General features: G+C 42.7%; 3 protein-coding genes across 6 annotated transcripts in view; 1 reads left to right on the top strand and 2 right to left on the bottom strand.

Annotated features, from left to right (window-relative positions):
* LOC135520529 (transmembrane protein 145-like) overlaps nt 1-5,970 on the top strand; it is a 56,821-nt gene extending 50,851 nt beyond the window's left edge. The window contains 3 exon segments of the mRNA XM_064946140.1: nt 1,309-1,497; nt 1,675-1,791; nt 1,794-5,970. Of these exon segments, the coding sequence (XP_064802212.1) occupies nt 1,309-1,497; nt 1,675-1,791; nt 1,794-1,913 (426 nt within the window). The 3' untranslated portion in view covers nt 1,914-5,970.
* A 559-nt stretch (nt 5,971-6,529) lies between these two features.
* LOC135520527 (large ribosomal subunit protein bL17m-like) lies at nt 6,530-8,533 on the bottom strand. Of its 4 annotated transcripts, none has more exons than XM_064946138.1 (4): nt 8,472-8,533; nt 8,154-8,355; nt 7,315-7,389; nt 6,530-7,152 (listed from the first exon to the last, which is right to left on the bottom strand). In XM_064946138.1, the coding sequence occupies exons 2-4, from the start codon at nt 8,325-8,327 to the stop codon at nt 6,892-6,894; spliced, it is 510 nt and encodes a 169-aa protein (XP_064802210.1). In that variant the 5' UTR covers nt 8,328-8,355; nt 8,472-8,533; the 3' UTR covers nt 6,530-6,891. The 4 variants fall into 4 exon arrangements, with proteins under 4 accessions (XP_064802210.1, XP_064802209.1, XP_064802208.1 ...); XM_064946137.1 differs by having other exon boundaries at nt 8,467-8,524; XM_064946136.1 differs by having other exon boundaries at nt 8,154-8,530.
* Nucleotides 8,534-14,305: 5,772 nt separating this feature from the next.
* LOC135520526 (trypsin-2-like) lies at nt 14,306-16,036 on the bottom strand. Its single transcript, XM_064946135.1, has 6 exons — nt 15,987-16,036; nt 15,657-15,807; nt 15,287-15,537; nt 14,946-15,082; nt 14,658-14,759; nt 14,306-14,472 (listed from the first exon to the last, which is right to left on the bottom strand). The coding sequence occupies exons 1-6, from the start codon at nt 16,024-16,026 to the stop codon at nt 14,425-14,427; spliced, it is 729 nt and encodes a 242-aa protein (XP_064802207.1). The 5' UTR covers nt 16,027-16,036; the 3' UTR covers nt 14,306-14,424.
* Nucleotides 16,037-16,538: the final 502 nt, after the last annotated feature.

The raw sequence follows: 16,538 nt of genomic DNA, 5'->3' as shown, positions 1-16,538 counted from the left end.
TGCACCAGACTGAGCCTCTCGGTCCCAGACTTCTGTACCAGACTGAGCCTCTCGGTCCCAGACTTCTGCACCAGACTGAGCCTCTCTGTCCCAGACTTCTATACCAGACTGAGCCTCTCTGTCCCAGACTTCTATACCAGACTGAGCCTCTCGGTCCCAGACTTCTATACCAGACTGAGCCTCTCGGTCCCAGACTTCTGCACCAGACTGAGCCTCTCGGTCCCAGACTTCTATACCAGACTGAGCCTCTCGGTCCCAGACTTCTATACCAGACTGAGCCTCTCGGTCCCAGACTTCTATACCAGACTGAGCCTCTCGGTCCCAGACTTCTATACCAGACTGAGCCTCTCTGTCCCAGACTTCTGTACCAGACTGAGCCTCTCGGTCCCAGACTTCTGCACCAGACTGAGCCTCTCGGTCCCAGACTTCTGCACCAGACTGAGCCTCTCTGTCCCAGACTTCTACACCAGACTGAGCCTCTCTGTCCCAGACTTCTGCACCAGACTGAGCCTCTCTGTCCCAGACTTCTATACCAGACTGAGCCTCTCGGTCCCAGACTTCTATACCAGACTGAGCCTCTCGGTCCCAGACTTCTGCGCCAGACTGAGCCTCTCTGTCCCAGACTTCTATACCAGACTGAGCCTCTCTGTCCCAGACTTCTGTACCAGACTGAGCCTCTCTGTCCCAGACTTCTACACCAGACTGAGCCTCTCGGTCCCAGACTTCTGCACCAGACTGAGCCTCTCGGTCCCAGACTTCTACACCAGACTGAGCCTCTCGGTCCCAGACTTCTACACCAGACTGAGCCTCTCTGTCCCAGACTTCTATACCAGACTGAGCCTCTCGGTCCCAGACTTCTGCACCAGACTGAGCCTCTCTGTCCCAGACTTCTATACCAGACTGAGCCTCTCGGTCCCAGACTTCTATACCAGACTGAGCCTCTCTGTCCCAGACTTCTACACCAGACTGAGCCTCTCTGTCCCAGACTTCTATACCAGACTGAGCCTCTCTGTCCCAGACTTCTGCACCAGACCGAGCCTCTCGGTCCCAGACTTCTACACCAGACTGAGCCTCTCTGTCCCAGACTTCTGCACCAGACTGAGCCTATCGGTTCCTGACTTCTGTACCAGACTGAGCCTCTCTGTCCTTTGTTAGTGACACATTCAGACACATACTGTTCTGTTCTTATATGTGCAGGAATGTGTATCAGTGTATGGAGAATAGAGGGTAATATTTGTACAGACAATATTCTGAATATGATGCATTCCACCCATCCGTCCCCTCTCCCCCCTCCCTGCCTCGCCACAGGCTATCACGCGGCCCTCTGCAGCCAATAAGAACTTCCCGTACCACGTGCGGACCTCTCAGATCGGGATCCTACTGTCTAGTCCGAAGGCGGGTGTGGCGAGTGAGAGTTTCCCCCACCATGCCTATGGGAACAGCTCCTTCCTGGGCGACTCCCAGCCCAACTTCACAGAACTCTTCTCCATCCAGTCGGTGAGTATGATCTGAGGAGGATCTAACTGATACTAAGGTCCGATATAGTCCCTGTAACACTCCAGAGGTGTTAGAGCACAGAGGAAGTTGTCAGAGAAGGATGTGGTAACTGATATTGTGACAAATACAACCCAGCGTGACCTTTAACCTTTCAACCTTTACCTCCCTCTCCCTCAGGGCCCAGTGAAGACGGTGGAGGAGACGGTGGGCCGGAAGGGACAGGAAGTGCAGAGGAACAGTGAGCATAAGATCATCACCACCACGGCTGACCTGTCGTCACCCACCTCCCCCCAATTCCTCCCCCCATGCTCCCCCGCCTCTCTGCCCACTCCCCCCCTCCCCCTCCACGACTCCCCTCCCACTTTACCGAGTACTTCAGCATGCAGGGGGGAGGGGGCGTGGGCACCAAGGCATGAGACAGACAGACAGAGAGAAAGAGGGCCACAGAGAGAAGGAGAAAGATCGAGAGGGAGGTGGAGGAAGATCAGGTAGCACAGAAAACAGGTCAAGCTATGTATAGCCATGAGGGAAGGATGGAGGGATATGAGGAGGAAGAGAAGGGGAAGTCATCATAAGCAGACATGTGGAATAGAAGTTTGAAACGTCCCATTTTCACCTCTAAATAGAGAGAATGGGAAATGGCTGTGAGTTAAAGTGCTGAGTTTGTGAAAGAAAAAAGAAGCAATAAATATTTGAACATGAGCAGAGAGAGAGGCACCGGGAGGGAGAGATGACAGAGTGGATGTAGCCTGACCAATAGAATGATATGAGCGCACAGTTGAGACTGAACAAAACTCCTATGAACACTTTTATTCAATCATTTATAAGGCATCAATGGAGGGGCTGAGGGAAACGTGTAAATAGCTGAAGAGAATGAGTTACCATTACTCTAAAATAGTTGCAGAGTTTATATTACAAAGGGGAGGTTTTTTTCCCCACATTGTCAAATTCCAAGTGGTGCTGTGACCATTGCAGTTCTCATGCCATTACATTGTACAAGAGTAAAATGTTCACTCATATCCTGAAACAATACATTCATGTTTTTTTCTTCATGTTTGACAGATGTTGTTAACACACAATATTGAATTTCTCCATATATATTATGTTGGGATGATTTATATTCTTCGATATGCTGATTGCTCCAGGCTATAGGATTGATATACCGATGTTTAAGTGTACAATGTTCGGTTTACTGTGGACCCCTGAGGTACAGCTAAAACAAGCATGTCTCTAAACTGATTATACTCCATGTGCTCATACAGTGCGCGTGCCTGTTGTACTACTATTCAATAACTGTGTATATTTCATAAAGGCTACCGAGGTGTTAATGCCACTTCTTCTATTGGAACCTTCTGGAACCTTCTGTCATACTGTCCACAGACAACTGTTTTATCTCCGAATACTACTGTTCAGTTCTCACTGGAGTGCAAGATATATTAGCTTGCTCTGAATGTAATTCCTTGATGTATGTAGACCTTGGTGAATGTATTAATGCAATAGAGCACAGGGAAAGGGGTGGTTTTAAAGTCACATTTTATACTTTTTTGTCTTTTACATAGAAATCATACTTATAGCTTGTTTTACTTTCAATTTCAGCCTCCATCCTTGACACATGATTTAAGGAGGGAAAGTTGTCCAGCGAGGATATGAACTAACTTCACAATCATCCCCCCCCCCCTCCTACTAGTATGTAATGATGTCATGTCAACTGTGTGAGGGGCTCATTGTTGTTTATCCATAAGTAGGAACAGTAGTTCTTCCTGACCATGAAAAGTCCTGGGCCCATAAACACCTAAAGCAAACCTTTTAGAGTAACTGTGAAAGTAGTAGCACCAACGTCCTGTTTGTCCTGCATGAAGCACTTTAATGTTCCCCTTCTCTTAGTTTTCTGTTCCGCCATTTATTTCAAAGTGACTTTGAATAGCGCTTTTATCTGGATCATACGTATCCACACACTACATCCAATGATATTCTGCTATCAAATATACAAATGTTACCTGTAGATATGTTCATATTAATCAATGTTATCAAGTGTCATTATCAGACATATAAAAATGTACATGTATCTTAATAACATTAAGTTGATTAAATATCCTAATGATATCAATGTAAGGGGGGAGGGTGTAATTCATAAGACAGTGTCAAGGCCAATTTACCACCTGTTTCTTCTAAGAAATGGAAGTAATGGAAGTAATCAACTACATTTTTTTGTATAACTTGTTAATATCTCAGTATGAAACGTGCAACTCTCTTTAATATTTTTTTAATCCAATCTGTAAAAAAAAAAGGTGTGGGGGAAAAAATGGTGGTTAATTGACTGTTTCTAATGGTTGAATTAATAGCCCTTTATTGTCTTTCTGTAGTATGTCTGGAGTAGGCTTGGTTTGGTCAGACTGGTACAGCACATGTTATGTACATGAGGACACACAGTCAAAGGTATAATGTAGTCTGTAAAAAATGACACTTGAATTAGATTGTTCTGGTGTTCTAAAGGTTTTGTCTCTGTAGGCGTATACAGTGGAAGTGGGAAGTTTACATACACTTAGGTTGGAGTCATTAAAACTCATTTTTCAACCACACCACAAAATTCTTGTTAACAAACTATAGTTTTGGCAAGTCGGTTAGGACATCTACTTAGTGCATGACACAAGTCATTTTTTCAACAATTGTTTACAGATTATTTCACTTATAATTCACTGTATAACAATTCCAGTGGGTCAGATGTTACATACACTAAGTTGACTGTGCCACTAAACAGCTTGGAAAATTCCTGAAAATGATGTCATGGCTTTAGAAGCTTCTGATAGGCTAATTGACATCATTTGAGTCAATTGGAGGTGTACTTGTGGATGTATTTCAAGGCCTACCTTCAAACTCCGTGCCTCTTTGCTTGACATCATGGGAAAATCAAAAGAAAACAGCCAAGACCTCAGAAACAGAAATTGTAGACCTCCACAAGTCTGGTTCATCCTTGGGAGCAATTTCCAAATGTCTGAAGGTACCACGTTCATCTGTACAAACAACAGTTCGCAAGTATAAACACCATGGGACAACGCTGACGTCATACCGCTCAGGAAGGAGACGCATTCTGTCTCCTAGAGATGAACGTACTTTGGTGAGAAAAGTACAAATCAATCCCAGAACAACAGCAAAGGATCTTTTGACGATGCTGGAGGAAACATGGAACAAAAGTATCTATATCCACAGTAAAACGACATAACCTGATAGGACGCACAGCAAGGAAGAAGCCACTGCTCCAAAACCTCCATAAAAAAGACAGACTACGGTTTGCAACTGCACATTGGGACAAAGATCATACTGTTCTGAGAAATGTCCTCTGGTCTGATGAAACAAAAATAGAACAGTTTGGCCATAATGACCATCGTTATGTTTGGAGCAAAAAGGGGGAGGCTTGCAAGCCAAAGAACACCATCCCAACCGTGAAGCACGGGGGTGGCAGGCATCATGTTGTGGGGGTGCTTTGCTGCAGGAGGGACTGGTGCACCTCACAAAATAAATGGCATCATGATTACGGAAAGTGATGTGGATATACTGTAGCAACATCTCAAGACATCAGTCAGGAAGTTAAAGCTTGGTCGCAAATGGGTCTTCCAAATTGACAATGACCCCAAGCATTCTTCCAAAGTTGTGGCAAAAAGGACAACGAAGTTATTGGAGTGGCCATCACAAAGCCCTGACCTCAATCCTATAGAAAATTTGTGGGCAGAACTGAAAAAGCGTGTGCGAGCAAGGAGGCCTACAAACCTGACTCAGTTACACCAGCTCTGCCATGAGGAATAGGCCATAATTCACCCAATTTATTGTGGGAAGCTTGTGGAAGGCTACCCGAAACGTTTGACCCAATTTAAAGGCAATGCTACCAAATACTAATTGAGTGTATGTATACTTCTGACCCACTGGGAATGTGATGAAAGAAAGAAAAACTGAAATAAATCATTCTCTACTATTATTCGGACATTTCACATTCTTAAAATAAAGTGTTGATCCTAACTGGCCCAAGACAGGGAATTTTTACTAGGATTAAATGTCAGGAATTGTGAAAAACTGAGTATAAATGTATTTGGCTAAGGTGTATCTTAACTTCTGACTTCAACTCTATGTCTATTGCCTTTACAGTCCACTTGTCCATGGTTACGGATGCCATTACTTGACTGAATAGATTTATAGACAGGCAGGTTCCATTCATCCTGTACAACAAGCTGCATGATCAACTTATCTATGGTATTTTGTCTATTATACACAGACACAAGTGGAAGAGCAAAGGGAGAGAAGAGGGTTTTATATGCATGACAGACAACAGCACAGCTTCCTGGGTATTTTGAGAGGTCTGGTTAAGAGCACATTACTGAAGCACTGTTCGGAATGAATGCATTTTAATGGTGTCAAATTAGGATATTCTGAATATGCTGTACATACACTTTTTGCCAAATTAAAATGGTTGGTTTTATTAGAGGCCTTGTCTGTTTCTTTCATACCTTGGCCACACTGTGAATGTGTATGTGTTATGTGATGTAGAAGGGCGAGGGCATTCGTCCAAAACATCTACTCCATCTTGGTACAGTACAATTACTTTTCTGGAACCAACCTCACAAATAGAGCGCTTACAGGCAAGTGGCAAAGGAGAGCCGGTCCAATTGAATGTAATTGCAATAGGTTTGGGGCAATTTAGGCAAGTAGTTACCAGTATGTGAAAACCAAACTCTACAGCAGATCTTAACACATCAGTTTGAATCTAAAATAGAATGAGGAAGCTCATGAGTGTGTGATTTTGCCTGGTTGAAGGTGGTTGCTTTCATGAAACATCCTGCTTCTATTTGCCACTCTGTTTATTCTGAATCAGTAGATTAAAAACAGGACATCAACCATGATGATAATGAAACGTTTGGGGGACATGTTTCTGAACAGTTAGTGGGATTAATAACAGGATATTTAATCACATATGTTAAATTCACAGCAGTGCCATGAACATAATTTTTCATTTGACTAACAGTCAAAATAACAGAACACTTAACATTGTCAAACAATCACATTTATTTTGACACAACATCCTCATGTTCAGTGGGGTCCATACAAAGTCAAATACTGTGCCAGTCATCTAAAACAGTGTGATCCACCAAAAGTGTTTGGGTGTTTTTCTTATTACACAAAGCAACAATGTTTCCAAACCAGGACCTAGTCAGAAACTGTGGACTATAAAAGCTTAGAGTACAACCCACCAGTGGGTCCCCTTGGGAAATACAGGGGCTTATTCAGGAGGGAGCAACGTTCCAGAATGTTCATATACTGTTGAACAGACATGACATTCTAAATGTTTCACCATATCGAACACACCCCTGATCTAACACATGTAATGTCAGTGTGTGGCTGGTTGCATCATGCCTCAACCTTGGCTGCTGCCTGCTGTGCCCGCTGTTCTCTGTAGCCTTTGAGGAGCTGGTTGATTAGCGTGAGTTCATTGTCTCGCTTGGCGGTCTGAAGAGGTGGGAACGGGTTGCCTTTATACTCCAGCACGGCCATAGCAGCCTTGTCCAGGTTCTCCCTGTTGGGAATGCGGGCCATGCGGGTGTAGGCTTTGGGCTGGGTCTCAAACCTGGGAGCCAGGACCTTGAAGAGCTTTGGGATCAGGTCCTTTTCCTTAATCCACAGAGGAGAGAGGGACAGGATGACTGTCTGAAAGAACTAGGAACACACTCATACTAAACTGGTAGATAATAGTACAACAATGCTGGGGACATTGGGACAGTCTGACTTGGTCTGAGTACATTAAAATACTAACAAATATCATAAAGAAAGAACATTTACTGTGAGCCAGAAGTTTGCCATTTTCATCGCTTTCTCGTCAGTGTCTCCCTTCTTGGCATAGTCAATCAACTGCAAAACATCATCACACATTGGTCAACATCGTCACAAGCTGTCAAAAACTACAGTAGCCTACTAAACAGGGATGGTTGAAGAAGTAGCTGACTGAACTCAACTCCATGGTTATATTTGTTTGATTAAAATTTATGAATTTCAGCAAACAAAGGCACATAACTAGATAGGTACAAGATAAGTGTTTCATAATCTACTATTGACCTTGGGCTCAGGTCCTTTTCCTTAAACCACAGAGGAGAGTATGTAATCAGAGCTGAATTTCTTCCAAGCCAGGACTCTGCTAAACTCCTTTGGTGGAGTTCATCAGAAACTTCCTTCACCATGGGAGTTGAGTTTAGTCAACTGGTAGAGTAGCCCAAAGGCCGGCAGATGACAATTGTCTCTTCATCTTACCATCCAAAGGAAAATTATGTAGCCAGCTATACACTCATATCCCCATGGACCGAGTTGTACATAAAATATTCTCCGTTAACTCAATTTAATGGCGAGAAGGTAAAAAAAAAAAAGAGACTTTCCTTATGAAACACCATTTTCCACCATGTTCTGAACGTTGCCAATCGCGTTAAGCCAATCAGGTTGGAGTAGCCAATTTTTTTCCACCCCTGGTCTGAGGCTGAAGGGGTATACACGTTTATGGCCGGCTGCATACATTCCTTTTGGCCGGTAAGATGAAACGACTCAATATCGCCATCTGCCAGCCTTTGAATTACTATTGTTGAAGCAGCTGTGTAAAAGGGTAACGTTGCCATCCATGTCCTCACCTTTTCAGCATAGAATCGAACTTCGTCTGCTCTACCTCGGGTGGTCTCTATCCTCTCGTGTCGAACGAGGCCGGTAAGAATGTTCCGAAGCATGTTTATTCGGGACTCTGGACCGAGACCCATTTTACGGGCCACCCGGCCATGGGATATCAACATCTGAATGGTGAGGCGCATCTTGTCGAGTTCAGACACCTACAAGAGGCTAGAAAGACAAAAGGAATCAACCCGGCCTTTAAAAATGCAAAACGATGTTTCTAAGGAAAATTATATTCCGTTATTCTCGTGTAAATTAGGTGTATGTGCTCATTAATACATCACCAAGGTCGCATAACGTGACAAATTTCGTTTGACATTGCCGGTGCATCAGTTATCGCAGTCTGTGTGGGTGAATGGTGTTACGTGAAAAATAGTTCCACTTTAGGATGAAATGGTTCCGCCTCAAATGTATTCTATTTGTTTCTAGTTGTCATTAAGTAATTCATTGTTTTGTTATTAGATATCAGGCCTTTCTATGTGCATAGAGATTTCAAAATGTAAAAAGGTTAATTTCTGATTTGGAAATGTAACCGGAAAAAGGGGAGAATATTTAAATGACTTATTTCTCTGCGATATATGATGACAAATAGCATAGATATGCAGTACACCTACTCATAATTGTCTTTATTTTTGTACTAATTTACACATTGTAGAATAATAGTGAAGACATCAAAACTATGAAAAAACAAATATGGAATCATGTAGTAACCCAATTGTTTTTAAACAAACCAAATCAAAATATATTTTAGATTCTTCAAAGTAGCCACCCATTGCCTTGATGGCAGCTTTTCACACTCTTGGCATTCTCTCAACCAGCTTCACCTGGAATGCTTTTCCAACAGTCTTGAAGGAGTTTCTACATATGCTGAGCACTTGTTGGCTGCTTTTCCTTCACTCTGCGTTCCAACTCATCCCAAACCATCTCAATTGAGTTGAGGTCGGGTGATTGTGGAGGCAGATGTCATCAGATGCAGCACTACATAACTCTCTGTCGAATAACCCTTTTGGGTCATTGTCCTGTTGAAAAACAAATGATTGTCCCACAAAGTGCAAACCAGATGGGATGGCGTATCGCTGCTGTAGTAGCCATGCTGGTTAAGTGTGACTTGAATTCTAAATAAATCAGACAGTGTCACCAGCAAAGCACCCCCACACCATCACACCTCCTCCTCCATACGTCACAGTGGGAACCATAAATGCGGAGATCATCCGTTCACCTACTCTGTGTCTCACATTTTGACTTATCAGACCAAAATACAGATTTCCAACTGGTCTAATGTCCATTGCTCGTGTTTCTTGGCCCAACCAAGTCTCTTCTTCTAATTGGTGTCCTTGAGCAGTGATTTCTTTGCAGCAATTTAACCATGAAGACCTGATTCACACGGTCTCCTCTGAACAGTTGATATTGAGATGTGTCTGTTACTTGAACTCTGAAGCATTTATTTGGGCTGCAATTTCTGAGGCTGGTAACTCTAACTTATCCTCTGCAGAAAAGGTAACTCTGGGTCTTCTATATACCACCCCTACCTTGTCACATCACAACTGTTTGACTGAAACACATGAAGGAAAGAAATTCCACAAATTAACTTTTAACAGGGCACACATGTTAATTCAAATGCATTCCAGGTGACTACCTCATGAAGCTGGTTGAGATAATGCCAAGAGTGTGCAAAGCTGTCATCAAAGCAAAGGGTGGCTACTTTGAAGAATCTCAAGTATAAAATATGTATATTTTTTTGCTTACTACATGATTCCATATGTGTTATTTCATAGTTTTGATGTCTTCACTATTAGTCTACAATGTAGAAAATAGTAAAAATGAAGAAAAACTCTGGAATGAGTAGGTGTGTCTAAACTTTGACCACTACTGTGTGTGTATATATACAGTGGGGAGAACAAGTATTTGATAACCTGCAAAATCGTCAGTGTTTCCTACTTACAAAGCATGTAAAGGTCTAATTTTTATCATAGGTACACTTCAACTGTGAGAGACGGAATCTAAAACAAAAATATAGAAAATCACATTGTATGATTTTTAAGTAATTAATTTGCATTTTATTGCATGACATAAGTATTTGATACATTAGAAAAGCAGAACTTAATATTTGGTACAGAAACCTTTGTTTGCAATTACAGAGATCATACGTTTCCTGTAGTTCTTGACCAGGTTTACACACACTGCAGCAGGGATTTTGGCCCACTCCTGCATACAGACCTTCTCCAGATTCTTCAGGTTTCGGGGCTGTCGCTGGGCAATACGGACTTTCAGCTCACTCCAAAGATTTTCTATTGGGTTCAGGTCTGGAGACTGGCTAGGCCACTCCAGGACCTTGATATGCTTCTTACAGAGCCACTCCTTAGTTGCCCTGGCTGTGTGTTTCGGGTCGTTGTCATGCTGGAAGACCCAGCAACGACCCATCTTCAATGCTCTTACTGAGGGAAGGAGGTTGTTGGCCAAGATCTCGCAATACATGGCCCCTTCCATCCTCCCCTCAATACGGTGCAGTCGTCCTGCCCCCTTTGCATAAAAGCATCCCCAAAGAATGATGTTTCCATCTCCATGCTTCACGGTTGGGATGGTGTTCTTGGGGTTGTACTCATTGTTCTTCCTCCAAACACAGCGAGTGGAGTTTAGACCAAAAAGCTCAATTTTTGTCTCATCAGACCACATGACCTTCTCCCATTCCTCCTCTGGATCATCCAGATGGTCATTGGCAAACTTCAGACAGGCCTGGACATGCGCTGGCTTGAGCAGGGGGACCAGGATTTTAATCCATGACGGCGTAGTGTGTTACTAATGGTTTTCTTTGAGACTGTGGTCCCAGCTCTCTTCAGGTCATTGACCAGGTCCTGCCGTGTAGTTCTGGGCTGATCCCTCACCTTCCTCATGATCATTGATTCCCCACGAGGTGAGATCTTGCATGGAGCCCCAGACCGAGGGTGATTGACCGTCATCTTGAACTTCTTCCATTTTCTAATAATTGCACCAACAGTTGTTGCCTTCTCACCAAGCTGCTTGCCTATTGTCCTGTAGCCCATCCCAGCCTTGTGCAGGTCTACAATTTTATCCCTGATGTCCTTACCCAGCTCTCTGGACTTGGCCATTGTGGAGAGGTTGGAGTCTGTTTGATTGAGTGTGTGGACAGGTGTCTTTTATACAGGTAACGAGTTCAAACAGGTGCAGTTAATACAGTTAATGAGTGGAGAACAGGAGGGATCCTTAAAGAAAAACTAACAGGTCTGTGAGAGCCGGAATTCTTACTGGTTGGTAGGTGATCAAATACTTATGTCACGCAATAAAATGCTAATTAATTACTTAAAAATCATACAATGAGATTTTCTGGATTTTTGTTTTATATTCCGTCTCTCACAGTTGAAGTGTACCTATGATAAAAATGACAGACCTCTACATGCTTTGTAAGTAGGAAAACCAGAAAAATCGGCAGTGTATCAAATACTTGTTCTCCCCACTGTATACAGTAGGGCAAAAAAGTATTTAGTCAGCCACCAATTGTGTAAGTTCTCCCACTTAAAAAGATGAGAGAGGCCTGTAATTTTCATCATAGGTACACTTCAACTATGACAGACAAAATGAGGAAAAAAATCCAGAGAATCACATTGTAGGATTTTTAATGAATTTATTTGCAAATTATGGTGGAAAATAAGTATTTGGTCACCTACAAACAAGCAAGATTTCTGTCTCTCACAGACCTGTAACTTCTTCTTTAAGAGGCTCCTCTGTCCTCCACTCGTTACCTGTATTAATGGCACCTGTTTGAACTTGTTATCAGTATAAAAGACACCTGTCCACAACCTCAAACAGCCACACTCCAAACTCCACTATGGCCAAGACCAAAGAGCTGTCAAAGGACACCAGAAACAAAATTGTAGACCTGCACCAGGCTGGGAAGACTGAATCTGAAGCCAGTACATGTCCAGGCCCGTCTGAAGTTTGCTAGAGAGCATTTGGATGATCCAAAAGAAGATTGGGAGAATGTCATATGGTCAGATGAAACCAAAATAGAACTTTTTGGTAAAAACTCAACTCGTTGTGTTTGGAGGACAAAGAATGCTGAGTTGCATCCAAAGAACACCATACCTACTGTGAAGCATGGGGGTGGAAACATCATGCTTTGGGGCTGTTTTTCTGTAAAGGGACCAGAACGACTGATCCATGTAAAGGAAAGAATGAATGGGGCCATGTATCGTGAGATTTTGAGTGAACACTTCCTTCCATCTGCAAGAGCATTGAAGATGAAACGTGGCTGGGTCTTTCAGCATGACAATGATCCCAAACACACCGCCCGGGCAACGGAGGAGTGGCTTCGTAAGAAGCATTTCATGGTCCTTCGGGCCACCATACTGCCTTCTCTTCTGTGTCCCTTGTGGCTACGGGTCTGGGACCATTCTGAAAATCCATCAATATCTCAGTCACTCTTATTTAGCAGTTTCTCACAGTAGAGGGGAGTGGGGTAAGTTGAGATTTTTTTTTCATTCAGCATCACTCCATCAAGGGAAATATTGTATTCTTTCAAACAAAGATATTTACATATATTTCAGGATGTTATTGACATTAAAAAGTGGTTTCTTGGCACAACTTACACCAGATGTGTCACGTTCATTGACGGATGGATTGAACCAAGGTGCAGCGTGGTAGGCGTACATCTTTCTTTTATTTAAAAGACACAGAAAAAACAACAAAATACAAAACGACCGTGAAGCTATATGCAGTGCAGAACGCAACTCCACACAAACAAGATCCCACAATCTAAGGTGGGAAAAAGGGCTGCCTAAGTATGATCCCCAATCAGAGACAACGATTAACAGCTGCCTCTGATTGGAACCATACTGGGCCAACAAAGAAATATAAACATAGATTTGCCCACCCAAGTCTCACCCTGACCTAACCAAATAGAGAATAAAAAAGGCTCTTAGGTCAGGGCGTGACAAGGTGTGGGGTAAGTTTAGCCGCAGGACAGGGTATGTCAAGATGGCTACACATTTCTGGACTGAATGAAATATTACCAGTGCCGTTTTAAAAACAGAATTCAACAATCAATTTCAATCATTTTAAGCATCTTTTAACAAAGGCTTAACACCTAACAAAGACTTTGTTATTTTTTTAATACTTTTAACATAGGCCAGGCCCTGTGTTACCTCATATTCCAGCTATAATGCCTTGCAAGCGTCATGAAACCCCTAATATAATAAATACATTTGACTTGGTGAAAATCTGTTTTTTGGACCTAACTTGCTTACCACTTTTTCCATGTGGTTTCTTAATTCACAGACTCAATGAAATTAAGGCCTCTTTCTAAATATTTGGTCAAATTATTAATGTTGTGTATGGTTCCCTAGAGACATGGGTGTCTCAACTTACCCATTTACACCACTCTCCCCTAGTGTATGGCTTTCATATTTCCTGAAGTGAATTACAACCTTATAATAGATATTTATAGCCAATAACCTCTTATCCATTAATATGCAGGTATTGTGCTGTGATGGCCCAGGGCTAAGCCCTGAATGTTAGGGATCTCTGATGAAGCCTCTGATTGTCCCTCTCAGTAATGGAGGTTACGAAATCTCTCACTGTGAATATTGAAGTACAGTATTTAGCATCTAGACTTCAATATCAAGGGATATTGAATCTAAATCATGCAACCCAATATACAAACATTATGTAATGATGTAACAATATTCATGTTGCACCATATAGTATTTCAGTAGCAACACAACTCAGACAGAGAGAATACTCTAACTGGGTAAGAAGGGAGAGCAATTATGCCACACTTTTAACATCCCTATACCAGCTATTGTGAGCAGCAATGCATCAATACCCAACTATAGAAACTAATCAATGTAATCAATAATGTTCCTTGTGGTATCTTGATGTATTGATACAAAAACTAATTGTTATGGTAAGGTACCATGACACAATGAATTTACACCCTGCATATTTTATTAAGAAAATATCCATACTTAAACAATTTGCTGGCGATTCCTAGTTTCTCTGGTGTTTACTAGTAATACTACTTGACATGAGAAGATAGAAATACCTTTACAAAGATTTCTAAGGACAGTGAGAGTACAAACACAACAGCAAAAAAGTATTTAGTGTTAAATGCTTTATTTATCATAAACATAAATAATGTATAATCTCCTGTACAAAAGATGTATGTTGATGTGGAACGGGATGTTGTAGAGTTGTGCGAATGTACTGGACGACCAAGCAGATTTAGTAGGTGGCCATGGTGCTGGTCAACCAGTCATTGAAGATGCACACCTGGAGGAACAGAAGGAGAAGGGAGACATTAGTGGACACACTCAATGGGAGGCAACATGAGAACCATCAATCTATGTTTTATAGACTCAATGTCTTTTTTTTCAGAAAAACAAGGGATGTCACAGTGATGTATGAATGTTGATGTTTTCCTCAAACACAACAGGAAAACAGTTTTTCTGTCTTACCTTGGCGTAGACACCGGGGTTACCGGGCTCGGCACAGCCATAACCCCAGGACACAACACCCTGCAGCTCACCGTTGCACACCACTGGGCCACCGGAGTCACCCTGAGAGAGAGAGCGAGAGCGAGAGAGAAAGATTGAGAGATCAAGAGAGAGAAGAAGGGAGAGAGAGAGAAAGAAGGGAGACAAGTGATATGAATTGGTTATTTCGTTATCAATTTCTAATCAATTGAAAAAGTTCATATAAAGTCATCATTGGTACCACTGAACTGAGGTCAGAGTGGTAAGTACCTGGCAAGAGTCCTTGCCTCCCTCCAGGTATCCAGCACAGAACATGGCGTTGGTGATCATGCCAGGGTAGGAGTTGTTACAGTCGCTGTAGGACAGGATCGGGATGTTCAGGCACTGCAGCTTGTCGCTGTCAGCAGCTGTAAGGAGGGGGAGAGAGAGAGAGAGAGAGAGAGAGAGAGAGGTGGGGGGAGGAAGGTAGAAGTAGGTGGAAAAGGAGGAGAGTTATAGTTAGATATAATGTTTTTAATAGTAGGTCTGCATTTTCTATGCATGTTAACACTCAGTCACCATGAAGATGATCAACTGGCACATGTAACCTTTGACCCAGGTGCTGTACTCACTAGAGCTCATGGTGTTTCCCCATCCAGAGACGGTACACATGGTGCCAGCGGGGGCACAGCTGCTGGGCAGAGCAACAGGCTGCACGTAGGTGTTGAGGGTGGCGGGTTTGCTCAGCTTGATCAGCATGATGTCATTGTTGATGTTATAGGAGCTGTAGTTGGGGTGAGGGATGACGTGGGAAGAAGAGATGAACTGCTCGTTACCCTCAGTCACCTGGATGTTATGCTCGCCCAGACGCACCTCCACACGGCTGAAAGAGAGAGAGAGAGTTCATGGGAATGTAGTTTTGCAAAAGTTAAGCTTATCAAATTCTTGCAAGGTGTTATTGACTCAACATGTTGCTAGTAGTTCACATGGAATGCTACTTACGACTTGTAGCAGTGAGCTGCAGACACAACCCAGTTCTCATTGACCAAGGAGCCACCACAGAAGTGGTACCCAGAGTTCAGAGACACCTGGTGGGGCTGGGAGTAGGCCTTGCACTCATACCCTCCGACGATCTTGTCGTCCTCCGTGGCAACTGTAAACAGAGAGCAGGCACATTCCTAGCTATATTACCTCAGCTTTTGAGATGGAAAAGCAAAGAACTGTGATAAAACAATAAGAACATATTTCTTAATAACGTCAAAGAAACAAATGTGTGATGTTAGTGTCATTACAGTGTCCTGTTCTTTTGTCTATGATCATTACTATACTCACAAGCGGCTCCAATGAGCAGAACGAAGACCAGAGAAATCATGGTTGCTGTATGATCCTGATGATGAAAGGGGTTAATCTGCACCCCTGGTTTATATGCAGAATTGGGTGTGTCGCCCCGTTTAATGGAACTGTTTGATTGGTCAAGTGAAATCCAATCAGAGTCTAAAGGTGCGCTGCCAAGGTCAGCATTATGACAAAGCAGTTTCCATCATGGTGTGGTATGAAGTTGACCCTAAAGGCAGCAGAAAGCTAAATATGTGTTTTAATTTGTCCCAGTACTTCTTAAGTGCAGGTTCTTAACATCTGGTTTGATTTAATTTCTTACAGAAGACAGTGATACATGTACAGTACACTACAACTGCCAGTTTGAGATGAACTGTATTCTATGCAGATCAGACTGTGTCTGGACCTCAACATGGCTGCAACACAGCTGTATGTTTCACACGCTGATATTCTCTTGCAGAAGTTGACAAACAGAGCTTTGCTGCTCACAAGGCCAATTTTAGCTTTGTAAACAAGTAAACTGGGTTTAAGAGGTTTTGTTGAAAAGTA

This window comes from Oncorhynchus masou, chromosome 29 (assembly GCF_036934945.1).
Source record: "Oncorhynchus masou masou isolate Uvic2021 chromosome 29, UVic_Omas_1.1, whole genome shotgun sequence".
NCBI lineage: Eukaryota > Metazoa > Chordata > Actinopteri > Salmoniformes > Salmonidae > Oncorhynchus > Oncorhynchus masou.
The sequence above is the reverse complement of the archived record's forward strand: the minus strand, read 5'-3'. Positions and strand labels throughout refer to the sequence as shown.